Genomic DNA, 26903 nt, shown 5'->3' on the forward strand with positions numbered 1-26903 from the left:
TGGCTTTCAAAGACACCCACTGATTTGTGTATCAGCCTCCTCTGCTGAGGCCTCTGGGTAACACAGTTGGGTCAAAGAACTTCACTGAAAGAACCAAGCGAGGTAAGACCCTGTCCATAGAACTCTATAGTGGGAGGGAAAAGGGGCTTACTGGAAAGAGAGAGGTCTAGGGGAGGGTGTGACTCCTATCATTAACTGATCAAAGGTATTCACTGAGGTCTTACTGTGTGCAGAGCACCATACTGAATGCTTAGGAAAGTGTAATATAATAGAGTTGGTAGATACTATTCCTGCCCTTGAGGAGCTTACAATCTAGTGGGGGTAGACAGATGTTAAAATAAATTACAGAAGACATTAAAACAAATTACAAATAGGAGAAGCCAGACAGTATGTACATAAGTGCTTCTCACCTGCCTCCTCACTCACACTCCTTTCCCCTGTAAATCCGTATTACTCCCTCACAGAGATCTCCGCTCTCTGGACCCCACCCATCTTTCGGAGCACCTCACACCCCACCTCGCCGCCCTCTCCTCTCTACCCAGTCTTGATGATCAGATTACTGCTCTCAACTCTACCCTTTCTACTCAGCTAGACTCACTCGCTCCCCTTTCCCTTCGCCGCTCTCGCACCACTAACCCACAACCCTGGATCACTGCCACTGTCCGCCTCCTTCGCTCTTATGCTCGAGCTGCCGAACGCTGCTGGCAAAAGTCTAAACACCATGCCAACCTCGTTCACTTCAAGTTTATCCTTTCCTGTCTTAACTCAGCCCTCTCTTCTGCCAGACAAAACTATTTCTCCTCCCTTATTGACACCCATGCCCATCACCCCCGCCAGCTCTTCCGTACATTCAACTCCCTTCTCAGGCCCCCGGTTCCTCCCCCTCCTCCTTCCCTCACCCCCAACGATCTGGCCTCCTACTTCATTAATAAAATTAAATCCATCAGGTCCGACCTCCCCAAAGTCTCTTCCCCCCTTTCTCCATCCCCCCGGCTCTCAACACTCTCCGCTACTCTCCCATCCTTCCCAGCGGTATCCTCAGAGGAACTCTCCTCCCTCCTCTCAAGTGCTACTCCGGCCACCTGTGCTTCTGACCCCATTCCCTCTCATCTTATGAAATCTCTCGCTCCATCCCTTCTCCCCTCCTTAACTTCCATCTTCAACCGCTCACTCTCTACTGGTTCCTTCCCCTCTGCCTTCAAACATGCCCATGTCTCTCCCATCCTAAAAAAACCCTCTCTTGACCCCACCTCACCTTCTAGTTATCATCCCATATCCCTCCTACCATTCCTTTCCAAACTCCTTGAACGAGTTGTCTACACGCGCTGCCTAGAATTCCTCAACGACAACTCTCTCCTCGACCCCCTCCAGTCTGGCTTCCGTCCCCTTCATTCCATGGAAACTGCCCTCTCAAAGGTCACCAATGACCTCCTGCTTGCCAAATCCAACGGCTCATATTCTGTCCTAATCCTCCTCGACCTCTCAGCTGCCTTTGACACTGTGGACCACCCCCTTCTCCTCAACACGCTATCTGACCTTGGCTTCACAGACTCCGTCCTCTCCTGGTTCTCCTCTTATCTCTCCGGTCGTTCTTTCTCAGTCTCTTTTGCAGGCTCCTCCTCCCCCTTCCATCCCCTTACTGTGGGGGTTCCCCAAGGTTCAGTGCTTGGTCCCCTTCTGTTCTCAATCTACACTCACTCCCTTGGTGACCTCATTCGCTCCCACGGCTTCAACTATCATCTCTACGCTGATGACACCCAGATCTACATCTCTGCCCCTGCTCTCTCCCCCTCGCTCCAGGCTCGCATCTCCTCCTGCCTTCAGGACATCTCCATCTGGATGTCCGCCCGCCACCTAAAGCTCAACATGTCGAAGACTGAACTCCTTGTCTTCCCTCCCAAACCTTGTCCTCTCCCTGACTTTCCCATCTCTGTTGACGGCACTACCATCCTTCCTGTCTCACAAGCCCGCAACCTTGGTGTCATCCTCGACTCCGCTCTCTCATTCACCCCTCACATCCAAGCCGTCACCAAAACCTGCCGGTCTCAGCTCCGCAACATTGCCAAGATCCGCCCTTTCCTCTCCATCCAAACTGCTACCCTGCTCATTCAAGCTCTCATCCTATCCCGTCTGGACTACTGCACCAGCCTTCTCTCTGATCTCCCATCCTCGTGTCTCTCTCTACTTCAATCCATACTTCATGCTGCTGCCCGGATTATCTTTGTCCAGAAACGCTCTGGGCATATTACTCCCCTCCTCAAAAATCTCCAGTGGCTACCAATCAATCTGCGCATCAGGCAGAAACTCCTCACCCTGGGCTTCAAGGCTCTCCATCACCTCGCCCCCTCCTACCTCACCTCCCTTCTCTCCTTCTATTGCCCAGCCCGCAACCTCCGCTCCTCCACCGCTAATCTCCTCACTGTACCTCGTTCTCGCCTGTCCCGCCGTCGACCCCCGGCCCACGTCATCCCCCGGGCCTGGAATGCCCTCCCTCTGCCCCTCCGCCAAGCTAGCTCTCTTCCTCCCTTCAAGGCCCTGCTGAGAGCTCACCTCCTCCAGGAGGCCTTCCCAGACTGAGCCCCTTCTTTCCTCTCCCCCTCGTCCCCCTCTCCATCCCCCCATCTTACCTCCTTCCCTTCCCCATAGCACCTGTATATATGTACATATGGTTGTACATATTTATTACTCTATTTATTTATTTATTTATTTATTTTACTTGTACATTTCTATCCTATTTTATTTTGTTGGTATGTTTGGTTCTGTTCTCTGTCTCCCCCTTTTAGACTGTGAGCCCACTGTTGGGTAGGGACTGTCTCTATGTGTTGCCAATTTGTACTTCCCAAGCGCTTAGTACAGTGCTCTGCACATAGTAAGCGCTCAATAAATACGATTGATTGATTGATTGATTGTGGGGCTGGGGGTGGGGTGGGTATAAGACTGCTTAAGGGGTACACGCCCAAGTGCACTGGCAATGCAGAAGGATGGTCAAATAGGATGGGGAAATGGGAAGTTAGTCAGGGATGGCCTTTTGTAAAAGATGTGATTGTAATAAGGCCTTAAAGGTGGGGAGAGTAATGGTCTGTCGGACATGAAGGAGGAGGGAGTTCCAGGCCAAAGGGAGGATGTGAGCGAGGGGTCAGTGGTGAGAGAGATGAGATTGAAGTACAGTTGGCATCAGAGAAGCAGCGTGGCTCAGTGGAAAGAGCCCGGGCTTTGGAGTCAGAGGTCATGGGTTTAAATCCCAGCTCTTCCAACTGTCAGCTGTGTGACTTTGGGCAAGTCACAACTTCTCTGTGCCTTAGTTCCCTCATCTGTAAAATGGGGATTAAGACTGTGAGCCCCACGTGGGACAACCTGATCACCTTGTATCCCCCCTAGCGCTTAGAACAGTGCTTTGCACATAGTAAGCACTTAACAAATACCAAAATTATTATTATTAGAGAATCAAAGAACATTAAATCGAAGAGCATTTTCTACAGAGACCATTAAAGACACCGATGGCTGGTAGTTATGGAGGGGCTGAGAGCAGAGAGAGAAAACAAAATATCCCTCCCTCATTATCCCCCACTGTGATGTTACAGAGGCACTCAGCAGTGTGCCCTAGTGGATAGAACATGGGCCTTGGACTTGGAAGGAGCTGGGTTCTATTATTTATTTATTTATTTTACTTGTACATATCTATTCTATTTATTTTATTTTGTTACTATGTTTGGTTTTGTTCTCTGTCTCCCCCTTCTAGACTGTGAGCCCACTGTTGGGTAGGGACTGTCTCTATATGTTGCCAACTTGTACTTCCCAAGTGCTTAGTACAGTGCTCTGCACACAGTAAGCGCTCAATAAATACGATTGATTGATTGATTGATTGACTCTAATCCTGGCTCCGCCACTTGTCTGCTGTGTGACCTCGGGCAAGTCACTTCACTTCTCTGTGTCTCAGTTACCTCCTCTGTACAATGGGGATGAAAACTGTGAGCCCCATGTGGGACATGGACTGTGTCTAACCTGACTAGCTTGTATCTACCCCAGCGCTCAGTGCACATTGTAACGGCTTGACAAATACCACTTAAAAAAAATCCCAGCCAAAAGAGAGCTGGAGTCACTTTAGGAGGGAACAAAACCCGGTTAGCCCCCACTGGATCCTAGAGCCCTCCAGTTCCACCATTCTTAGAAGAATGCAGGTTTGGGGGCATCCACTCTGTGCTCCCCAAGTCCCTGCATCCCTATTAGTGCCACCACCCAATGCCTGATGCCCAGACATCTCTCCGAAGGCATAGGGGTCGTTAGGTACCAGCCTAACATCTCCCTCCTGGAGCTGGCTGCAGGAAGCCCACAGACAAAGTGCTCCCTATGCCTCCTAAAGAGATTATTGAGCTCTGAAACCTTGGTGTCTGCCTGCGGCAAAGGGCTGGAGGAGAAGCTATGGGAGCCAGGGAGGTGCCGGGACTGGAGGAGCCACTGGCGCAGCCCTTTGCCGCAGCCCTCCAGCCCTTTGCCGCAGGCAGACACCAAGGTTTCAGAGTTCAATAATCTCTAATCAGTTCTTAACCAGGTAACAATGAAAACACATCCAGTTCACACGGTCTTCCCTGGAAAAGAGCATTTTTCTCCCAAGGCCCCCCTGTATTTCCCTGTAGACATCCCAGGGCTAACATTCCTTTGGATCTTTCCCCTCTTCTCTCGGTTCCGGGTTCCAGTCTCACTTTCTCCAGGTCGAATGATCATAGGGTGGTGTTTCCCTGCTTCAGGGCAGAAGCCTCTTTCCTCTGGAGTCAGAACGTGCACCTGACCTGGATACAATCCTCTCTGGGGTCCCTCGTGTTCCTTTTATGCCAGCACAACCCTCCCTCCTCACCTGTGAAAGGTGCCACCCCCCTGGCACTTTCCCAGAAGAGTTGAGAGTGGGTTTTATGGAGAGAGGGGAGGGGGACATGAGTTTCCTGAAGAGATGTGTAGAGACTTTGCTTGGAGAGCAAGGGGTGGTGAAGGGAAGAGAACAGGGCTCTCTAAAATCTATTGCTGTAGTGTACTTTCCCAAGTGCTTAGTACAGTGTTCTGCACACAGTAAATGCTCAATAAATACGATTGAGGAGGGGTGACTGGTCAAGCAGGGTGGGGGTCTTCCAAGAGGACAGGCAGGTAGAAGGAGGGAAAGAACTTCTAGAATCAATCAATTGATGGTATTTAAACACTTACTGTTTGCAGAGCACTGTGCTAAGCACTTGGGAGAGTACAACAGAATTGGTAGATACATTCCCTGCCCACAAGAAGCTTACAATCTAGAAGAGATAAGGAATGAGGGTAGATCAAAGGTGGGACTTCCCGGACACCTGTACACCTGCCAGGCAATCTAAACATCCCATTAATTGTCCATCAATCATTTTGATAGTATGCAACAATAAACTCTGTGAGGGGAGGTTTTGGGTCTACTCTTTAGTACTCTCCCAAGCTCTTAGTATAGTGCCTTGCACAGAGTAAGTGCTCAGTAAATACTTTTGATTGATTGGTATATGTCACCTGTGGCAAAGATTTTCCTTTGGGACAAGACGGATAAACTTGATTATTTTCTGTTGAAAACTTAAGATGTCATAAGATCATCAGCTTGCTTTCTGGTTTCCCCATCTCCAATCTCGCCACTTCACTGCATAGTCAAAGCTGCTGCCTGGAGCATCTTCCTGAAATACTGCTCAGCACATGTCTTCCCCGCTCCTTAGAACCTTCCAATGATTCTCCATCTCCCTCTGCATCAAACAAAAACTCCTTACCTTTGGCTTCAAGGTTCTCCACCAGCTCTCTCTCCATTTCACAGATTGGCTCTCTTTGCTCACTACTCCCCATATTGCATTCTTTGATACTCCCAAGATTACCTCCTTATGGTATTTTATTTTCATTTCACCCACTTTCTTCCATTTGTTCTTTCTGTCCCCTGCAATCTGGAACTCCTTCCCTCCACCTCCCAAATTTGCCTGTCTTCTCAACCCTTCCCACCTTCAAAGCCCTCCTAAAATCCCACCTCCTCCAATAAGTTTTTTTCCCAATTATCACTACCTTGAATTTTAACAACTACCCAAACCACCTCTTTCGCTTCTGCATGTACCCAGATACACGTATTTAAAACCATCCTAGGCATTTATGTATCTATGTATACTAGATTAAACATTCAATGTATGGCGATTCCACTCATGAAAATGTAGATGTCTGTTTTCCCTGTTAGGTGGTAAGCTCCTTATGTAACTTTTTCTATCTTTAATTTATTCTGGTGGTTCCTATAAAATGAGGTCTTCCTATGTTTATTTTAGCATTATTGGATGAGCTTGTGAGACTATGTAAGTTACAGCATCCACTTCTATTTATCAGTCTGTACACATCTCAGCAATTGGTCCGTACTGGTCTGGCCTCTCTGCCTCCTGCCAGCCTAACAAAAGACAGACTCCCCATTGCCACTTGGAGTGGGGTGGCACTGGGGAAGACTCCCATAGGGGAGACAGACATACCAACATGAGAGAGGCAGAGCCAGACTTGGGCATTCTGGCTCCCTGTAGGGAGACAATTCAAAGTGTTGCCCCTGAAGTGATACATGATGCAAGCATTTCTACCTGGAGGCAGAGTGCAATGTGACAATGCCATGCCTCGCATGCCATGTGTGATCACATTTGTGCTGCCTGCCCAGTGAAGCAGGGATTTCTAAAGTCGGTGACCCCTGGCCCCCAGAGACCCATCCCCTCCGTCCCCCCCACCTCCACCAGCCGTCCTGAGCCACAGAACTGCCCACAACCCCACACGGTCCAGGAGAGCAGTGATATCCCTGCTAGTGGTAGTCCAAGCCCAAGCACTTAGTACAGTGCTCTGCACACAGCAAGCGCTCAATAAATATGATTGAAGGAATGAATGAATAGTGCACACAGGCTACTCACTTTGATCTTTGGCAGCACCTAGCAGCCCGCTAGATCCTGAGAAGACAGCGTAGGTACCAGGAATGGTGAGTACTTCCAGGATACAGAGGTGTCAGTGTCCAGGGAGCCAGGTTGGAGCCCCTCCTCCCCGCCCAAACACAGTGCCAACCAGCTAACCCACTATGTCTGCACCCACCAGATGCCAAGCTGTTGGCTTGAGGAAGGAGACCCTAGCCATCAGGCTCCATAAAAACCCCCACCTAGGCAGGGAACCCTACTGTGACCTCCCCCAGGAAATGCCATTCAGCCGCAGGGAAAAGACACTGCCCAATCCTCCCATTTTCCTCCTCAGCACGACTGAGTCATCCCAACTGCTGGTCTCCTCAGCCCAGACATGTAGCTCAGGCTGAAAAGCGACAACCACGGTCGTCCTCCTGGAGCTGTCCAGAGTCACCCACCTGCATCTGGTAGACCCAAGGGCCCTTCAGCTCCTGGTCTTACTGACTGTACTCTGCACTCCCCTTCATCCCTCGCTGCTGTCCCTCAGATCCTTGCGTTCCCTGGCATTATACTCCCTTGCCAGGCTTCTGAAGGCTTCTGGGGCCTGGGGAAGTGGGAGGGGAGGATGAAGGGAGGGAAACTGGCGATTCGGCCACACTTAAATAAGTGAACAGCTGAACACACCATTTCAAAGACGTTTTTCTTTTGAGGGGGAAGTGTTAGGAGAGGGATGTGGAAGTGGAGAATTGCCAGAGAACCGATACCTTCCCAAGATGATTGCCACACACACTGTGCAATGTCACGGGGAGTGAGTGGGGACGGGGGAGGGTGGGGGGGGGGAATCAAAAGGGACTCTGCATGTCAGATCCAGTGACGCCCTGACCCCTCTGATGTTGTATGCCACAGCCATCTTAGGAAGGTCTGGTTTCACCACCATCTTGGACGGGTCAGGTGATCACTTATCTGAAGTCAGTCCTAGGGAAAAGAGGCCAATTGCCTTCCAGGAGCTTTCAAAACTATCAAAAGCTGGAGAGGTTGCAGAGATATGTAATCAAAAACTAGGTCCGGACCGAGGGAGTGTGAAGATGTCTAGGTCTGAGAACTGCTTAGCTACTTCATTTTACACTTTTTCTTGGATTGTGGATTTTGTACCTTTTTATTTTTTATTTCATTCATATTGTTTTCTGAATCTGTCTGCCCCCATTTAGATTGTTGGACAGGGATGTTTCTGTTTTCCTTGTAATTACCCAAGATTTAGCACATACTAAGTACTTAATAGGTACCATTACTGTTACCATCTCTATGGAAAGTGCTATTCACTCCCTGAGGCAACCACCACTGCCTGGCAAGACAATTGCCACTGTCTGGTTTTTATCATGGCTTTAGAAATGTAGTGGAGGGTTCAGAGTGCCTGGTTGGCATCCCCCCCAACCACCCCCCCGGTCAAATTCTGGACTTCTGGTCCCCTAACTGCCTCATGTATTGCTTGGTCCATGGGGGACCTGACCCCAGCAGCAGTTACTCCTGGGGATGGTTTGAGGGGAGAGGTGGTGGTGGGAAGCAAATCTGTGAGAGGACCTTTCTCCTGTTTGAAGAACAAGCATCAGATTCCATAGAGATGGCTGTGGTGGAAGGGTTGAATACACGGGAGCAGTTGTTCAGTTCTATACTTGAGAACTGCTGCTGTTGTAGCCTGCTCCCCGGGGCTGAAGACATGTGAATGTTTCTTTATACATGTTTTTGTTTGGAATACCAGATCTGCTCTTGCTCTCCATCTTTCTCAAGCACACTCTCTCTCTTTCCCATCTTTTTCTCTCCCTCTAGGAGCTTAGAGACTTCTAGAGGATGTCTAGAGGACAACACCACCTGCTTATCTATTGTTCCTGGGGATAGCAGGCAGCTTTCTGGGTGGTAGTGGGCTAAAGCGGCAGTGACAAACAGGGGCTTGTACATGTCTTTCCCCTATCATCTCTCCCTCTGTCCACTAAAAAAAAAAAGAGAAATAAACCAACTTCAGCAGGATTTTATAGGTGTTGCAGGATCACTGATTTCCCTCCTGCCCATGTAGCTTTCTGGTCATGGTTGACACCACCACTCTCCTCCTTTTCTAAAGGCCACAACTTGACATTGTCCTTGATGTCCTTGATTCCTTTCAACTCTGGCATCCAGTCCATTGCCCGGATCCGCTCCTTCCTCTCCCTCCAAACGGCCACCACCCTGGTCCAGGCACTCATCATATCCCCACCCCACTCGCCTACTGTAACCGCCTTCTCACTGGTACATGGCAGCGATTGTCGGTTCTACACTTTACTGCTGCTGTCGTTGTAGCCTGCTCCTCTGGGCTGCAGGCCTGTAGGTGAATGTTTCCCGGTACGTGTTTGTGTCTGAAATCCCAGCCCCTCTCTCTGTCCATCTTTCTCATGCCCCCCACCCCCTTCCCTCCAATTGCGTGGAGCTCCGGAACATCAGGACACTGGAGATAAAAATAGGGGGAAGGGACCTGGCCCTCCTTCTCTCACTGCCTTCACCTTCCACTTCTTCCCCGACTAAACCTCCACGCCTCCCTCCCTCTTCCCTGTCTGGGCCCTGTCATCCTTGTTTGACAAACCCTCTTCTCCCATTGCGGTCAGTGCTCTGCCAAGGCTACAGTGGGTGGGTTCTCCAAAAGTCTTCTTTGGTGTTCACGATCAAGGGAACTGTCAGCTCTACAATATATGGGGCTGAATGTCTTAAAGCAAAATCTTAACGTTTTATGGCAATCTTTTCCACAGTACTCCTCTGCCAACAGCATTTAACCATCACAGAGGCACTCTCTGTGTTTTCACACTCTTTAGCACCCTTAAAGGGTGCTTGTCTCCAGCGCTTAGAACAGTGCTTGGCACATAGTAAGCACTTAACAAATACCATCATTTTTATTGTCTCCGGTTTTTCCCTTTCAGCAGTAAAACCCTTTTTCTTTCTAAATCTAGGCAACAGAGACACCTTCTGGTCAGAAAGAGGTCTCCGAAGGCAACAAGGTAGAGCGGAGGCGTCCAAGGAGAGGAAAATGACGTGAAGAAGCGTGAATTGTCCTTTGGCTAGCTCTCTGCTCAGGTGGTTCCTCGGGGAAGATCTAAATGGTGCCGAGAGTTAACCAAGAACCTGGTCTTCTATGCAAATTGGGATAGCAATCTGGAAGTGGTTTAAGGTATTGGGTATTTTCCAGTCTAGTCCAGCTTTTACAAAAACAAAGACAAATTAGATTAGGCCAGGGCAATGCCAACGCACAAGGATGAAAAATTCCAGAACACTAAGGGAAATGCGTTTTTCATTGTGTTTTCCTTCAGGTCAGATCAATTTCCTCCTGCATCCATGAGAAATTATGGTACTTTGGTATTTGGCGAGAGGAGAGTATAAAGGAATGTCTGCAATTTTCCTTTCCTCTGGAATTTTCTGCAGTACCGTTCTTCGATTTTCCCCATGGCAAAGTCTTTCACACTGCCCCAGAAACAGAGGGTCTTCTAGGGGACCAGCATAGATCCCGGCCATCTGTGCATGCTAGAGGAAGAAAGAGCAGTTGTTGGACATTTTTATGTACAGCAGGTCATTATTCCTACTAAAAAATTCCTGGAATTGTCAATTGCCTGATCAGCTTGAGGGGTGGAGAGACAGGTGACACAGAGGGCTGCTAAACTGTAAAAGATCATTGAGAGTAGGGATCATGTCAACTAATTCTATTGTGCTCTACCTAGTGCTTATACAGTACTCTACACACAGAGCACTCAATAAATACTACTAGTTTCTTGACCTTGGACTCCTTAGGTACATGGATATCTATATTTCCCCAGCTTCCAGGGGACCCATTGCTCTGGCCATGGCTATCCCTGCAAGGGGGCCAGGAAAGTAAAAGGTGGTCCTGCCCTTCTCCCAAACCCCACCATTGGATATCTGGGCCTTAAACAATATCAGGAAGCAAAGCCAGCTTGCAGACATCTGCTGAAATAGGAGAGAATGTCCATCAAGGCAGCTCATCAAGGAGGTACCCAGATGGACAAAAGCTGAAAACGTGGAGCTTCGCTAGAGAGTAGGTGTATAGACATTCATGTGGTCTCTCTTTCTGGATCTGTGACACTTGTGTTGCAACAGTCCTACCTGGGAGCAACTAGTATGTGAAACGTCAGCCCTTTCCCCATCAGGGTACTTTGACTTCCAGTCAAGGAACGATGGTCACAATGGGAATGTGTCTAACAACTCTGTTATATTATTAGATTGTACCCTCCCAAGCACTTAGTACAGTGCTCTCCAAACAGTAAGTGCTCAATAAATACAATTGATTGATTGATTGACTGATTGAATGATGGGGGACAGGCAGTGGAAAGGGAATTAAGCAACACCATACGCCAACAGGGGAAGAGATGCCCCAACCCAAATTCACCTAAAGCTGAAGAGTAAAAGTTGGCCACTACCAAAGCGTATGTATCCGACAGCATGTCTATGTAAGAATACCTATGTTTCTCACTGGGCGTGTCTGTGCCTTGTGGGTGCAAGTTGAATGCACGAGTCTTCAGGGGTTATGGACTCATGTGTGCAGGTCTGCATGTGTATGTATGTGGCAGTTGTGAGCGCTTGGGGTTGGGGGTGTCTCTGGCAAACCACGCTTCTGGGTTTAGGAGACCAAAGTTACCAGTAATGTGGAGGAAAGGAGCAGGAAAAAGGGATGCAGTGAGGGTAAGAAGGGAAAGGGGAAGTCAGAAAGAAAGGGGCCTATCACCTGGCTCTGGGGGAGACCTGGAGGAAGACGATCTCGCTGCCACTGAGACTCCGCCCGAGTCATTCCTGGAGCACATAAACAGAGGCTGACGGAGCCATGCCTCCCTCTGCCTGTGTGCAGCTGTACAGGAAAATGGCCCTCGCCCCGCTCGTGCCCATGGGGCCTTCCACAGACTACGCTCACAGGAGTAAACACACGGGTACCGACACAGCACGGGCCTGGGAATCAGAAGGAACTGGGTTGTAAACCCGGCTCTGCCACTTGTCTGCTGTGTGACCCTGGGGAAGTCACTTCACTTCTCAGTTCCCTCATCTGTAAAATGGGGATTAAGACTGTGAGCCTCATGGGGGACAGGGACTATGTCCAACCTGATTAGTTTAGGAGAAGCTGCACGGCTTAGTGGCAAGAGCATGGGCTTGGGAGTCAGAGGTCAAGGGGTTCTAATCCTGTCAGCTGTGTGACTTTGGGCAAGTCACTTAACTTCTCTGTGCCTCGGTTACCTTATCTGGAAAATGGGGATGACGACTGTGAGCCCCACGTGGGACAACCTGATCACCTTGTATCTCCCCCAGCGCTTAGAACAGTGCTTGGCACACAGTAAGCACTTAACAAATACCATAATTAATATTATCTACTCCAGCGCTTAGAACAGTGCTTGACACATAGTAAGCGCTTAAAAATCGCCATTATTAGCGTTATTATTGTTCTGCAGGCTACACTCATGGGGGTACACATGTGCATACTGGCACGCCCACTCCAGTGGGCACTTACCTTCTTCACCACACTGCGGTTTACCATGTCATACTTCCAGGGCATCACGTAGCGGTGCGGGAGCAGCCCTGCCTGCCGTACAGCAAAGCGTGGCTGGTGCCCAGTGGTGCTGTGGGGACAACAGAGGTGTCGGGCCTAGTCTGGCGCACCCTCTTCCCCCGCCCCGCCCCACCAACCCCTCCCACATCACCCCCTCTGCCCCTGACACAGGAGACTGCTTTGCCCTCTTAAATGCTTATCTGTCCAATTTCCATCACCTCAGCTCCCACCCTCCTCCCGCCTCGACTTCCTCTCCATCGCTGGCTCCCTCGGTTCCCAACCGCCGCCCTCATCGACTCCCCCTCCATTGCCGACTCCATCGCCTTCAGCTCCTGTCCGCCCCCTCACCTCTGGACATCCTTGCCTGGCCCATCGGAGGTGGGAGCAGCAGCCATGCTTCTGCCTTGACAGCTTCGCTGTGTGCCTGCTGCCCCACACTCAAAGGCTTCTGGGCCTTGCCGCTGTTGCCTGTGGCTTCTATGACAAAGACAGACCTTTATTGTGCAACCGGCCCTGCCCACCGCCCTTTGGCACTTTGGTAGCCAGGGCAACCACTGATCGCAGCCTACTGATGATGACCTCTGTTAAGCGTTAAGTGCCCAGCACTGTACTAAACTCTGGGATCGAAACAAGATATCAGATCAGGCATAGCCCTTGTCCAACATGAGGCTCACAGTCTAAGTGGGAGGGAGAACAGATATTGAATCCCCATTTTACTGATTAGGAAACTGAAACAGAGAAGTTAAGTGCGTTGCCCAAGACCTGGTGCAGTGGATAGAGCTCGGGCCTGGGAGTCAGAAGGTCATGGGTTCTAATCCTGGCCCTGCCATTGGTCTGCTATGTGTCACAGGGCAAGTCACTTCACTTCTCTGTGCCTCAGTTCCCTCATCTATCAAATGGAGATGAGCCCCATGTGGAACAGGGACTGTGTCCAACCCAATTTGCTTGTATCCACCCCAGTGCTTAGTACAGTGCCTGGCACATAGTAAGCACTTAACAAACACCACAATTATTATTATTATTATTATTATTATTATTATTATTATTATCATTATAATATTATTATTACCACACAAGAGGCACTTCCGGGACTGCACTCTTTCCACTAGGCCAGGGATTGGGGAGGTGGCAATTGGGCTTAGCTAACTGCAAAGTGAAGTTGGGATTCTCGAAACCAAACAGCCAATTCAAAGTAAAGCATTTTGTGCCAGGAGTGCATACAGTTGACAGTTGATGCCCAGTGCCATGCTGCCCTGCTACCTAAGCTTTGGCCCAGTGTGAGAATGCCTCCTTTATTGCTAGTCCCCATCTCTCCCCTTAAATCCTTTCCAACACCGAGCTTTTCTATCCCAGTTGACAAAACCACTTCTCTTCTTATGCCTGAAGCCCAGAAACTTGTCATTGTTGACTCCACCCTCTATTTCAACTTCCATATTCTCCAGTCTGGCACTAAATCCTCTGTTTTACCTGCACATTTCCAAGATCCACCCCTTCCTCTTCCTCATTTGCCCCCACAGCTTCAAATCCACTTCTCCGTGGTTGATTCCCAAATCTACCTCTCCAGCCCTGACCTCTTCCCTCTCATCTGAGATTTCAGGATTGACATCCCGCACGGAGGATTTGATTACGGTGATACTGTATTCTTTGCACAGCCCCACTCTCACTGTCTTGTCCCAGCCAGCACGGTTCCCACTGAGGCCTGGAATGCAATGAACGAGTGCACAGGTGGGGGTACAGGAACTTGGACAAAGCGATCGCAGAGGTTAATTGCAAGCAGGACCCAGGTTTGGTCGAGATGACCACCGCGGAGTGCTGATGCTGCGGCACAGCACCGTGACCCGGCAGACGGCTCCATTAGATAGCCAATGCCATCTTCCCTACCTGTGTTCGCTGGCTGATTTTCAGGATTCTTCCTGGGCCAGTCCACCTTGTGAAGCAGCGTGGCTTAGTGGATAGAGCACGGGCCTGGCAGTCAGAAGGTCATGGGTTCTAATCCAGGCTCTGCCACATGTCTGCTGTGTGACCTTGGGCAAGTCACTTCACTTCTCTGTGCCTCGGTTCCCTCATCTGTAAAATGGGGATTAAGACTGTGAGCCCCACATGGGACAACCTGATTACCTTGTATCTACCCCAGTGCTTAGAACAGTGCTTGGCACATAGTAGGTGCTTACCAAATACCATCATTACTATTATTATTATTACCTTGTGGAATGCCGTAGGTAGTGATTCAGTCAGAATCCTTCACCACTTGGGTGACATAGCCCCAGCAGGCACAAGCAGAACTAAAATCCAAGTCTCCTGTAGGACAGACCAGGGCTCTTTTCCCTGGATTCACACTAGAGTGGAAGTACAGGTTGGACAGCTATAATTCATATTCGACAGACTTGCCAACTCCAGGGTGGAGGGGGTGGAGAGATATTGGCCCCCTAAGATTTCCATGAGGCTGAGAGAAACCGGTAGCTTACCCCCCACCCCGCACACATTTTGGGGCAGGATAACTGGCCCTCCCCACCCCTTGGAGGGGAAAATCAGCCAATCAATCTATAGTATTTTTGAGCACCAGTTGAATTCATGGCCCAATACTAAGAACTTGGGAGAATACACTAAGGGGAAAAAACCTAATCCCTGCCCACAACTAAAGTAATAATAATCATAATGATGGCATTTATTAAGTGCTTACTATGTGCAATGCACTGTTCTAAGCGCTAGAGAGGTTACAAGGTGATCAGGTTGTCCCACGTAGGGCTCACAGTTTTAATCCCCATTTTACAGATGAGGTAACTGAGGCACAGAGAAGTTCAGTGACTTGCCCAAAGTCACACAGCTGACAATTGGCAGAGCCGGGATTTGAACCCATGACCTCTGACTCCAAAGCCCGTGCTCTTTCCACTGAGCCACGCTGCTTCTCTAATGGGTTCTACAGATAAAGAAGAAATCATCGCTAGGAGGAAAAAGAGAAGGAAAAGGTGGACGGGTGTATGAATAAGTGCTTAAAGAGTGATATCTATCAATGCACAACTATGTACTGATATGCTGCTGGTGGCTGTTGAGTGCATAAATGCCAAGGTGGAAGGTGGAGGGTGTGATCTGCAGAGGGGAAACTTAGCCGAGGAAAACCCTCATCCATGGAGCACGGCTGTGGGCACCAGGTGCGGCCGGGGCACCAGAGCTACAGCAGGGCCAGTAGCCACACAGCTTCCTGCCCCAGAGCCACCGGCCTGCCACACAAGCACCGGTGACTTACTGCCGGGCAGCCCCTGGGACTGGTAGCCACTGCAGCTCCGGCTCCCTGGGGCCGGGTATGAGCACTGTCACCGCACATACCCGGGAGGTTCAAACAGCCACTGCAGGGGTCAGCGCAACTGAGATTGTGACAACCCTTCCCTTCCTCCCCTACTTTTCCTCTCTTTCTTTCTCTTTTTCTCCTCCCGCCTCCTCAGAGCCCCATACTTCCTCACACCACTTCAGCTCTTGGCCCTAAGGTCACCACTCCCACACTCACCATCAAAAGGTTGCCCCCACCCCACCCCTACTATAGCTCACGTGTCCAGTGTAAAGAAAACTGTCCGACTGATATTGAGAGGATGAGCAATTTTTACTTGATAAAATTTTGGGGTGCATATATGGAATTCAATTCTCTTTGTACTGGAGAAATACCTTTCCATAATTTAGGTTTTTGGATTCCATTATCAAAATGATTCTTCATAATATCTCCTGTTAATTCTGGAAGCATTTCTGCTACACGAACCACCCATGTTGCTATTCTTGAAGAAAAGATGTATTTTGAGATTTTAGGGAAAAGTGAGTTGGATTTTTTTGTAAAGATAGTCAAAGAAGGTAGGAAGCCAAGTAAACTGCCAAAGTTTATTTTTATTTTCACACATCAAACAGATCAGATTTTGTGCTTGAAAGGCCATCAGTTCTGACCAAATTAAGGTTTTAGGTTGAAACCTCTTTGGAAATTATGTGTCCCTTACTCCTCATGGTTAAGACTAAGAAGAAGATGATCGGGCTGGTGAAAATTATTGTACATGGAGAGGTAACAACTAGACATCACAGTTCTCTGCAGTACCAGAATTGAAAAAATGAACAGTTAATTTTTCAACTGCAAAATTGGGTCTCTTTTCCAGGAATAGCCCCCAAAGAATCATGTACAGAGTACAATCAGTTGGATGGGACTGTTCTTTAAAAGAGCTCATACAGGTCAAGAGATACTAGTGAGCAAGTGAATAGCCCAAGTCATGTCCCATCTTGTGAAGAGCCTTGACTACATATTCTTCTAAAGAGAAAGAACTGATCCAGCTAAAATTGAAACCAGAAATGCCCCTACTGCCCTTCAACAACTGTTTTATTCAGAGGATATTAAGAAAGGCCTCATATGTTTCACATAGATATTAAATTTAAAATTGAAATTAGAGGAAATAGAAAGAAAACCGTAAACCCATATTAGATTAATTCCCCAAATATGAAAGGAACCGATTCCTTCCCCAGCCCAGAACTTTTCTTGACCATGTTGCACACAAAAACCACCAACATGGTCCTAATTAAACAACATAATGACTAACTTTAAGGTTTTTAAACAATTTTTGTGTAAAAAAACAGATTCAGGGTACCATTAAGAGACCTCTCAATCATGAGGAGGAACAACCTTGACTGCTTCCTCTGAACCTAACTTTGTTTCACTGCCTTCTTCCTTTGAATCTTCTGGGGGGGGCAATGCTTTGCTTGAAGGGTCACAATCTTCTTTAAAATTGCGATATTTCAATTTTCCCCTCCAGATATGAAGGCTTCTCTTCTCAGCATCCTCTTGATGTATATTTTTGCATTTTTGTTCCTCACAGAAAATTTCCTTAAAAAAGACATCAACTTAATTAACTACCAAGTAATGAGACCTTGCTAATAAATATTCTATACAGAAAGATTTATGTGATTAGATAGAAATTTCAGTTCTGCCCAGGCTGGGAATTTTATTCAACTGACTATTGGAAGGGATGGGGGGGAGACAGGGAGAGGGGGGAGGGAGGGAGGGAGGGAGGGAGAGAGAGAGAGAGAGAGAGAGAGAGAGAGAGAGAGAGAAAGCAAGACAGAGAAAAAATATCAGGGGAGAGATTGCTTTCCTCAAGCAAGGGCTTAGCAAAAATCACAAAACAGCTTTGCAAAAAGAGATTGACTCTCAGTGGACTGATCCCATCCACGCAGCCAGGAATTCTCCTTAGGTGTACACAGTGCAGAAGGGAGCGGCCACTCCCACAAAACCCAACAGGATCTCACTAAGTAAAAGTTGCCTACCCTATCTCAGAACCTCCCTGATTTGGCTATAAATACATTATTGTAGCCGTAACATTCATCGAGAGTTGGCTGAGTACCCAATTCTGGGCAATTTTTGGTAGCATTAGAGGATCTGACCTTGGTTCAGGAAGGTTCAGCATTGTTCCTGTGACAAAACTGGTTTGAGGTTACATCCTTTTGACTTGATGTGCAGACTTCTTGACCCAATTGCGCCATACGTCCCGGGACTTCCAGCATGCATATATGCATGTCACTATCTCTCATAATGTTGCCACCAGGGTTTCACCCAAATCTCCCAAAGATGGATGGAAGAACGGAGCAGGGATGGAGGGAGGGGAGAATGGGGTCTACAGAGGATGGGAAATGTGAAGGCAAAGGGGAGGCAGGACTGGACTTCCTATGAAGGCAATGATTTCATGATATGATTTTATCAAAGCTTTCCCACATCTCAGCAGTGGTCCAGGGGTCCACTGGGCCCATGCTGGGCCAGCTGCGGAATAAAGAAGGACCTCTCAGAAGATGGACGAGCAGCCTGATAGGGCACAAGGCCCAAATCGAAGGGGCCAAGGACAACTTGGTCAGCCTCGCTGAACCACACCCATTACCTGAAAGGAAGCCCACACGTGAAAGTACCCAGAGACTGTCTTGCTCTCTCCCAAGCTCCTAGTACAGTGCTCGGCACACAGGCAGCGCTCAATAGATGCCCTTGATTGATCGTTGGCCGTCTCAGCCTTGTGCGTGGTTCCCTGAGTAATAGCTACCAAACCTCCTGTTCCCTGAGCGGCACGGCGCCAACACGATTTTTACCTCAATTTGCTCGGCGGTTAGGCTTTTAGTGTTTCTCAAGACATTCAGATAGACTTCTCCGGGTGTTTCTCTTCCACTTCCATCCTACGTAAATGAATACAAGCATCATTTATATTCACCCACCTGACAGACCATCAGCCAGACTCTTAAAAGCCCACTACATCAATTAGACGTCAGACTCATCTGTATTTACTGAGGTCCCCCGGTGCACAGAGCACTGCACCAGGCACTTGGAAGGACGTAGTGAGAGTGACAGACATGGGCCCTGACCAGCTGCTGTGTGTTTTTTTTATGGTATCTGTTACACGATTACTATGCGTCAAACACTAAGTTCCAGAGTGGATACAAGTTAACCCCCTGCACTGAAGCGACCCCTCGAGTGGATACAATACATTACACCATGATTTCAAGGCCAATCTCCAGTAGTGCAGGACAGTAGCAGCCTGCTGGGAACAGAGATACACTCGATATGACCAGGAATGCACCAGTCTAAGTCTAAGCTCACTATGGGCAGGGACTGTTTCTGTTATACTGTTCTGTTGTACTCTCCCAAGAGCTTAATACAGTGTTGTGCACGCAGGAAGCACTAAATAAATATGACTGATCAACTGACTGGGAAGCTTCTCAGCACCACCTCTGCCCCAGGGCAGGTTGGCTGGAGAGAGCGGGGATCTATTCAATCAATCGTATCTTCGCTTTCTCCCTGCCAGGGTGCCCCAGGGTGGGGAGACCTGATAGGGCCACTGCTGCTGCCGGGTGCCAGGGCTATTCCTCTACCCCCTGGCCTGTACCCTGAAGCAATGGCTTCCCTTCCTTACCGTCTGAAGCCGACCCTGAGCCTTATTGCTCTTTCAGCTGCCTGGGCCGCATGAGAGAGAAGGAAAAATTCCGCTTCCTGGGAATTCCAATTTTGGACAACTTACTAGAGTTGTCGGTGAAAAGAACCGGGGTTTAGCTGGAGTAGATACAAGCTGATCAGATGGGACCTAATCAAGTAGGAGGGGGAACAGGAATTAAATCCCCACTTTACAGGGCAGGAAACTGAGGGCCAGAGAAGTTAATTGACTCTCCCAAGGTCACACAGACAGCAAGTGACTCCCAGGCCCGGGCTTTATCCACTAGGCCACGCAGAATGATTCGTGAAAAAAAAGGAAAAAAAGAAAGTCCCAACCACGAGGCATAAAAAAAAAATTGATCGTCTGGAAGCTATCCAATAGGCATGCCTTGCTATGGAAAAGCATAAAGGAGGGCAGTTCTTCCTCACCGGTTTAAGGATTCCACCACTTTGTTCCACTTCGGCAGTTTCTATCAGCAGTTCAATTGCTTTTTTGGTCCCAATTATTCTCACTGCTCGGGCTATCAGCTCTTTCTGCGGTACCCGTAGCCTACACGGAAAGTCACGAAAAGTAAATTCTGCACTCACTCTCGGTTGTTATCATTTGCAGTGATGAGAGACACCTTGGAAATCATTTTGCCGGTAGTATGAATTACCTGGAATCTGTCCAGCCACCTACGAACTGGGGAACTGTCCTCGTTTCAAACCAAACACACAAAGTTTTTAGCGGAAGATTACGTTTTCCAAGTCTCCACGTACTAAGACGGATTTTCTATACCCGCGGAAAAGTTATCACATTAGTCCAGAAACAAGACACCACTGAAGTAGCTATTCACTCTCCACTCGAGGTCCTTCTCTGCTCCAAGAAACAACCCGGCCAGACAAACCTCAAGTGATATTTCCCCTCCTACCTGACTGGGAATCCTCACGACAGGATTCACACTTCATGCTGCCCAGGAAGTCTCCCTGACGGACCGCTGACCTGTTTTGGCTGGTGCTCAGATGAACGAGCGGGTCCCAAAGACAAGGTGCTCTGTGACTTCTAAGAAGACCCATCCCCTCTCAGGGTCACACCCCAAGAGTTTCCAGGACTCCACCAGTCTCGGCTACGGGTCGGAGAGTCAAGCAGAGGCCTATCCATTCCATTCCTAGCTTGGGCAGTGGCTAGCGAGCGGAAGGCATTCTGCTACAAGTCGACACTCACCCATGCCGGGCAGCCGCGGCAAGGGAGAGAGTCGAGGGCGGAGGCTAAAGTTTACTGTGTGGAAGGCGGCAATGGTAAACCAAGAAAACTCTATGGATACACTACCGAAACAACTGCAGATGGAGAGCGGGGTGTTCTGGGAGAGATGCGTCAGTGGTGTCGCTGTGGGTCGGAAATGACTCGACGACATAAGACAAGACAAGACGACCCAAGCGGGAGTCCAAGATACATTAGAAAATTATGGAAAACTAAAACGCCGAGGCCGACTCTGCTCCGCTGTTGTTTATCAATCGTATTTATTTGCTGTTGTTGTTTGAGAAAGCGAAAGAACCAACAACCACAAAAGCCAAGACCCCGGGTCACCTGCCTCCAGCCAGAAACACCTCAAAAGGAAAGCAGCAAATCGCAGAACAACCACTGGATTTGGCTGGATTCTCCAGGCGGGTCTGGTTCTGGCCGAATTTCCCCCCCAAAAAACAACAACCAGAAATTCTACCTCACCTTCGAGCCCTGGCCAACTGAAAATAATAAAATCGAAAACGATACGCCGTACAGGAACTGGCATCTCTGATCCATCCAGACAATTTCGAATCATCTCTTCCTCAGGAACGGGATGAGCCTATTAATCTTTCTGAGGGCAAAAATACTAAAGCGCTGCAAACATCTTCCAGGAGACCAATTCGTGTCTGTGTCAAGGCTGCCCTCCCCTCTCCTAGCCACTCCTACGTCCTGGAACTTGGCACCCTGGTGACTGAGACAAGAGAGCGCAAGTATTGCTCACGGCCTTCACACCTCAGAATCGAATCGTCTACCGGCAGAAGCGAAGACGACAGCAAAGAGAGAAGCGGCTTAGTGAATTTCTTTCAGGTCGACTCCTCGGTTTCTCCCGCGTGCCTGGGCACGGGGTTTCCCGCTAAACCATGAGGCTGGTTTAAATGGCGAGAAGGAGCGAAGCCTCGCGGACAGGACACTGGCCTGGGAGTCCGGGAGGACCTGGGTTCGAATCCTGACTCGCCCACCTGCCTGCTGTGTGACCCTGGGCGAGTCACTTCCCTTCGCTGTGCCCCACTTACTCCCATCTGTAAAATGGGGATTAAGACCATGAGCCTCATGAGGACCACGGACCGCGTCCACCTGGATTGGCTTGTGTCTACCCCAGCGCTCAGCACAGCGCCTGGCACGCAGCGATAGTCATAAAGACAACGATAATGGCTGTGGTATTTGTTAAGCGCTCACTCTCCCTCAGGCAACATACTAAGCGTTGGGGTGAACGTACAGGCAAATCGGGTTGGACGTGGTCACCGTCCCACGCGGAGCTCCCAGCCTCAATCCCCATTTTACAGATGGGGGAGTGACTGAGGCCCAAAGAAGCGAAGTGACTTGCCCAAAGCCACGCAGCAGACAAGTGGCGGAGTGGGGATCGGACCCCACGCCTTTCTGATTCCCAGGCCCGTGCCCTATTATCCGCTCCACCATGCTGCTTCCCGTGTGTTTTAACCCAGACCGTGCAAAGAAAATAGAGACGTAAATAAAAAAATTCGAGTTCTCACCTGTGGGAAATTTCCCTTGCCACTATTTCCTCCGAACCCGCCTCAGGAATATCATAGTATCTTTTGCAATTCGCTTCTCGTCCCTCCTCCGGATTTCCTTCGAAGGGCCGTTTGCGTTTGGGACGGCGCATTCCTACATTCTCTTCTCTCGTTCCGATGAGGGAGGCACCCTGCCCGCGTTCGGCTGGCTCTTGCTGTCCTTCGTCTTCCTCCCAAACTCTCGGGAGCTTGCCGGCCACCAAGTGATTCTTGGCCCCTGCCTTTCTGCTCTCAGTAGCACTACCCGTGATTTTCAGCTTCTTGAACTGGGCGACTAACTCATCCAGACTCCAGTCCAGGAGCACTCCGCTGGCCCCGTCGTCGCCGGCCTCCCCCCAGCCCCGGGCTGGCACCTTCTGACTGCGCGGGACAAACGGGATGGGTGAAGGGCCGCAACGTTTCTCCCGCTTGACTTTCCACGGGAGGTCGTCGGCATCCAAACCGGAGGAACCGTCATCTCTAGCTTTCTCGTGTTTCATCGCCCATTTACGTTTAAGGGCAGCGGTGCGACTCGGCCTGGAGGGGCCGCCTCCAGCCGACGCCCTCTATGAAGGAACGACACACAATGAATGGCACGGGAAAAAGCTTTGGAACCGCCCCAGTGCTCGATACGGTGCTCGGCACCTAGTAAGCGCCTCAAGAAGACCGCAATCGTCGTCAGTGGACTTCTTCCTTCCTTCCTTCCTTCCTTCCTTCATTCATTCATCCATCCATCCATCCATCCATTCAATCAATCGTGTTTATTGAGCGCTTACTGTGTGCAGAGCACTGCACTAGGCGCTGGGGAAGTACAAGTCGGCAACATCATCATCTTCTCATCAAGAGCATTAGGGTTTACTACTGTGGGGCCAAAGCGGCAGGGGTGGGCGGGGGCTTGTGCCCGACCTTCCCCCGACGGCTGCCCGCTTTAAAAAAAAAGGGGGGGGGGGAATCGGGCCGGGGTAGGAGAGGGTTCTTCCCTTTCCTCTCCCTCCAAACGTCCACGGCCCCGGTCCGGGCACTCGTCGAATCTCCGCCCGGCTCACCTCCTGCGTCCGCCTGCTCACCGGTACGCGGCTGCTCGGCTCTACGCTGGATCGGCCAATCGATCGATCGGTGGTACTTATTGAGCATTTACTCTGCGCGGAGCACCGCAGTCGGGCCTCGGGAGATTACCCTACGCCCGAGTCGGCGGACGGGTTCCCCGCCCCGACGGCGCGCAGAGGGGGAGAGGGTCGGGCAGTGAAGCCGGCCGGTGCCGCTCCGCGGGCCCGACCTCGACGCCATGGGTCTGCGCGGCGACGGCGGTGACCGCCTCCCCCCGGGCTCCGCCGCCTGCCGAGCGGCCGGGGGGCGCCCCCGGGCTGGGGGTCCGCCGTGGCCTTCCCCATCAGCCTGAGCCCGCCGCCGCCTCCCCCCCCGCCCCCCGCCCGGGGCGAGCCCCGCATCCCGGGCCGGACCTCGGGCGGGGGCGGCGGAGGCCCGCGGGAAAGGGAGCCGGGGCCAGTCGCGGGGCGGGGAGTCTTTCCCGGGAGCCGATGGTCCACACGGAAAGCCTTCATCCCAAACGGCGAGCAGACCAGGGCGGGGAAGGGGGCACGGCCCCAAACTCACACCCAGGGCCGTCTTTGGTGGCACCTCCCGGCCAGGCCCAGAAGCGTGGGCAAGGGTGGCGGGGGGGCTTAGGCTGCTGCTGCTATGAAGCCTGCTCCTCCGGGCTGCACACACGGCCGTGAAGCCTGCTCCCCGGGGCGGCACACGGGGCTACGAAGCCTGCCCTTCCGGTGATGCACACACGGCTGTGAAGCTTGCTCCCCGGGGGCGGCACCCACGGCTGTGAAGCCTGCTCCCCCGGGGCTGCACCCACGGCTGTGAAGCCTGCTCCCCCGGGGCTGCACACACGGCTGTGAAGCCTGCTCCCCGGGTGATGCACACGCGGCTGTGAAGCCTGCTCCCCCGGGGCTGCACACGCGGCTGTGAAGCCTGCTCCCCGGGTGATGCACACGCGGCTGTGAAGCCTGCTCCCCCGGGGCTGCACACGCGGCTGTGAAGCCTGCTCCCCCGGGGCTGCACACGCGGCTGTGAGGCCTGCTCCCCCGGGTGATGCACACGCGGCTGTGAAGCCTGCTCCCCCGGGGCTGCACACGCGGCTGTGAGGCCTGCTCCCCGGGTGATGCACACGCGGCTGTGAAGCCTGCTCCCCCGGGGCTGCACACGCGGCTGTGAGGCCTGCTCCCCCGGGGCTGCACACGCGGCTGTGAGGCCTGCTCCCCCGGGTGATGCACACGCGGCTAATTCGCCTGCTCCCCCGAGGGCTGCACAGACGTAGGTGAAGGTTTCCCGGTAGGTGTTTGGGTGTGGGGGCGCGTCCCTCCTCTCTGTCCGTCCTTCTGAAGCCTCCCGCTCCCGACCCCCCCACGCCCTACAGAGCCTCCCCCACCTCTCTCGCCGCTTGCCACCCCCCTGCCGCCTTTTCCTTCCCGCCCATTGCCGGTCATTTGCGCTGCGGCGCATCGGGCGCGGCGAGCCCACGGGGCGCTTACCTTGGGCGCCGCCCTGGGCGGGGTCTTCTCCTTGGTGGTCCGCGCGGCTCCGTGAGGGCCCGGGGCCGGCGGGAGCTTTGGGGTCCTGGGGGCGGGGGGAGGCCGAAGCCGTCGGGCCCGGGCCCCGGGGCTCCCCCTAATCCCGCCCGCCCCTCCAGACCGTCCATCCCACTCTCCTCCGCCCGCCCGCCCCGGCGCCCCCACGCCCCCCATGGCGGGCACCGTCTCCCTCGGCTCCGCCCGGCCGCCCACGCCCCCCCCACGCCCCCCATGGCGGGCACCGTCTCCCTCGGCTCCGCCCGGCCGCCCACACCCCCCCACGCCCCCCATGGCGGGCACCGTCTCCCTCGGCTCCGCCCGGCCGCCCACACCCCCCCACGCCCTCCATGGCGGGCACCGTCTTCCTCGGCTCCTCCCGCCCGCCCCGGCCCCCCACGCCCTCCATGGCGGGCACCGTCTCCCTCGGCTCCTCCCGCCCCCCCCGCCCCGGCCCCCCCACGCCCCCCCCACGCCCCCCATGGCGGCCACCGTCTCCCTCGGCTCCTCCCGCCCGCCGCCCCCGCCCCCCCCGCCCTCCATCTTGGGCACCGTCTCCCTCGGCTCCTCCCGCCGCCCGCCCCGCCCCCTCCATCGCCCCCTCGGTTCCCTCCCGCCGCCCTCGCCTCATCCTCTCCATCGTCTTCTTCCCGCCGCCCTCACTTGGTGGTTTTTGTCAGCTTCTTGGCGGCCCCCCCTCACCTCGCCCGCCCCCTCGACTTCTTCCGGCCGCTCTCACTTCGTCCTTTTCCTCCGCTTTTTCCCAACTCCCTCACCAAGTCCTTTCCCTGGGCTCCTTCCCGCCGCCCCGTCCTCGGCCGCTCCCTCAGCTCCTTCCCGCCGCCCTCACCTCATCCTTCACGTCAGATCCTTCCTTCCCTGTGCCCTCACCTCGTCCTTTCCCTCAGCTCTTTCCCGCCGCCCTCAGCTCGTCCTTTCCCTCAGCATTTTCCCGCCTCTCTCACCCCGTCCGCTTCTTCAGTCTTCTTCCCTCCGCCCTCGCCTCGTCCTTTACCTCAGCATTTTCCCGCCTCCCTCACCTCGTCCGCCCCTTCATCTTCTTCCGTCGGCCCTCGCCCCGTCCTTTACCTCAGCATCCTCCCGCCTCCCTCCCCTCGTCTGTTCCTTCATCTTCTTCCCTCGGCCCTCGCCTCGTCCTTTGCCTCAGCTCCTCCCGCTGCCCTCACTTCATCCTTTCCCTCAGCTCCTTCCCTCGGCCCCCCACCTCGTCCTTTACGTCAGCTTTTTCCCACCTCCCTCACCTCTTCCGTTCCATTCATTCATTCATTCATTCATTCATTCATCCAATCGTATTTATTGAGCGCTTGCTGTGCGCACAGCACTGTACTGAGCGCTTGGGAAGTCCAAATCGTCAACATATAGAAGCAGTCCCTACCCAACAACGGGCTTTCCTCGGCCCTCGCCCCGTCGTTTACCTCAGCACCTTCCCGCCTCCCTCACGTCGTCCGCTCCTTCATCTCCTTCCGTTGGCCCCCGCCTCGTCTTTCCCTCACCTTTTTCCCGCCTCCTTCACCTCATCCGCTCCGTCATCTTCTTCCGTCGGCCCTCGCCTCGTTCTTTACCTCAGTATTTTCCCGCCTCCCTCACCTCGTCCGCTCCTTCATCTTCTTCCGTCGGACCCTCGCCTCATCGTTTACCTCAGCGTTTTCCCGCCGCCCTCACCACACCCGCTCCTTCGTCACCTTTCGTCGGCCCTCGCCTCGTCCTTTCCCTCAGCATTTGCCCGCCTCCCTCACCTGGTCCGCTCCTTCATCTTCTTCCCTCGGCCCTCGCCTCGTCCTTTCCCTCAGCTTTTTCCCTCCTCCCTTGCCTCGTCTGCTTCTTCATCTTCTTCCGTCGGCCCTCGCCTCGTCCTTTACCTCAGCGTTTTCCCGTCGCCCTCACCTCATCCGCTCCTTCGTCATCTTCCGTCGGCCCTCGCCTCGTCCTTTCCCTCAGCATTTGCCCGCCTCCCTCAACTCGTCTGCTCCTTCATCTTCTTCCCTCGGCCCTCGCCTCATCCTTTCCCTCAGCATTTTCCCGCGGCCCTTACCCCATCTGTTCCATCGTCTCCCGTCCAGCCCCTTTGGCCTGGACGTCCTGGTCCGGTCCATCGCGGGCAGGAGCGGTAGCCATGTCTCCGCCCTGACACCTCAGCGAGGCACCTTCCG

At 52.2% G+C, this 26903-nt stretch overlaps 2 protein-coding genes across 2 annotated transcripts; both read right to left on the bottom strand.

The window, feature by feature from the left end:
* Positions 1-10155: 10155 nt before the first annotated feature.
* On the bottom strand, positions 10156-16986 carry TEX43 (testis expressed 43). Its single transcript, XM_038769527.1, has 6 exons — positions 16950-16986; positions 15597-15739; positions 14186-14268; positions 12799-12927; positions 12412-12520; positions 10156-10427 (listed from the first exon to the last, which is right to left on the bottom strand). Exons 1-6 carry the CDS (start codon positions 16984-16986, stop codon positions 10218-10220), a joined length of 711 nt encoding a protein of 236 aa, XP_038625455.1. The 3' UTR covers positions 10156-10217.
* Positions 16313-25141, bottom strand: LOC119947874 (phosphorylated adapter RNA export protein-like). Its single transcript, XM_038769528.1, has 6 exons — positions 25068-25141; positions 24697-24781; positions 22136-22719; positions 19811-19931; positions 18547-18630; positions 16313-17299 (listed from the first exon to the last, which is right to left on the bottom strand). The coding sequence occupies exons 1-6, from the start codon at positions 25139-25141 to the stop codon at positions 17078-17080; spliced, it is 1170 nt and encodes a 389-aa protein (XP_038625456.1). The 3' UTR covers positions 16313-17077.
* Between the last annotated feature and the right edge of the window lie 1762 nt (positions 25142-26903).

This window comes from Tachyglossus aculeatus, chromosome X4, assembly GCF_015852505.1.
Source record: "Tachyglossus aculeatus isolate mTacAcu1 chromosome X4, mTacAcu1.pri, whole genome shotgun sequence".
NCBI classification, from domain to species: domain Eukaryota; kingdom Metazoa; phylum Chordata; class Mammalia; order Monotremata; family Tachyglossidae; genus Tachyglossus; species Tachyglossus aculeatus.

Bases quoted from the DNA above. Each gene is read 5' to 3' on its own strand.
- TEX43 (XM_038769527.1), bottom strand. From the start codon at position 16,986: ATGTTGGTGGTTTTTGTGTGCAACATGGTCAAGAAAA. The intron at 14,269-15,596 runs GTGCCCACAGCC...GCTGTGCCGCAG, and splicing joins TGGTGCCCCGGCCGCACCTG to CATCAGCACTCCGCGGTGGT. The intron at 10,428-12,411 runs GTAAGTGCCCAC...TTCTTCCTCTAG, and splicing joins ACCGCAGTGTGGTGAAGAAG to CATGCACAGATGGCCGGGAT.
- LOC119947874 (XM_038769528.1), bottom strand. From the start codon at position 25,141: ATGGAGGGCGTGGGGGGCCGGGGCGGGCGGGAGGAGCCGAGGAAGACG. The intron at 22,720-24,696 runs GTAAGCGCCCCG...GTTCCTTCATAG, and splicing joins CGCCCAGGGCGGCGCCCAAG to AGGGCGTCGGCTGGAGGCGG. The intron at 19,932-22,135 runs GTGAGAACTCGA...CTTTCCGTGTAG, and splicing joins GCAAGGGAAATTTCCCACAG to GCTACGGGTACCGCAGAAAG.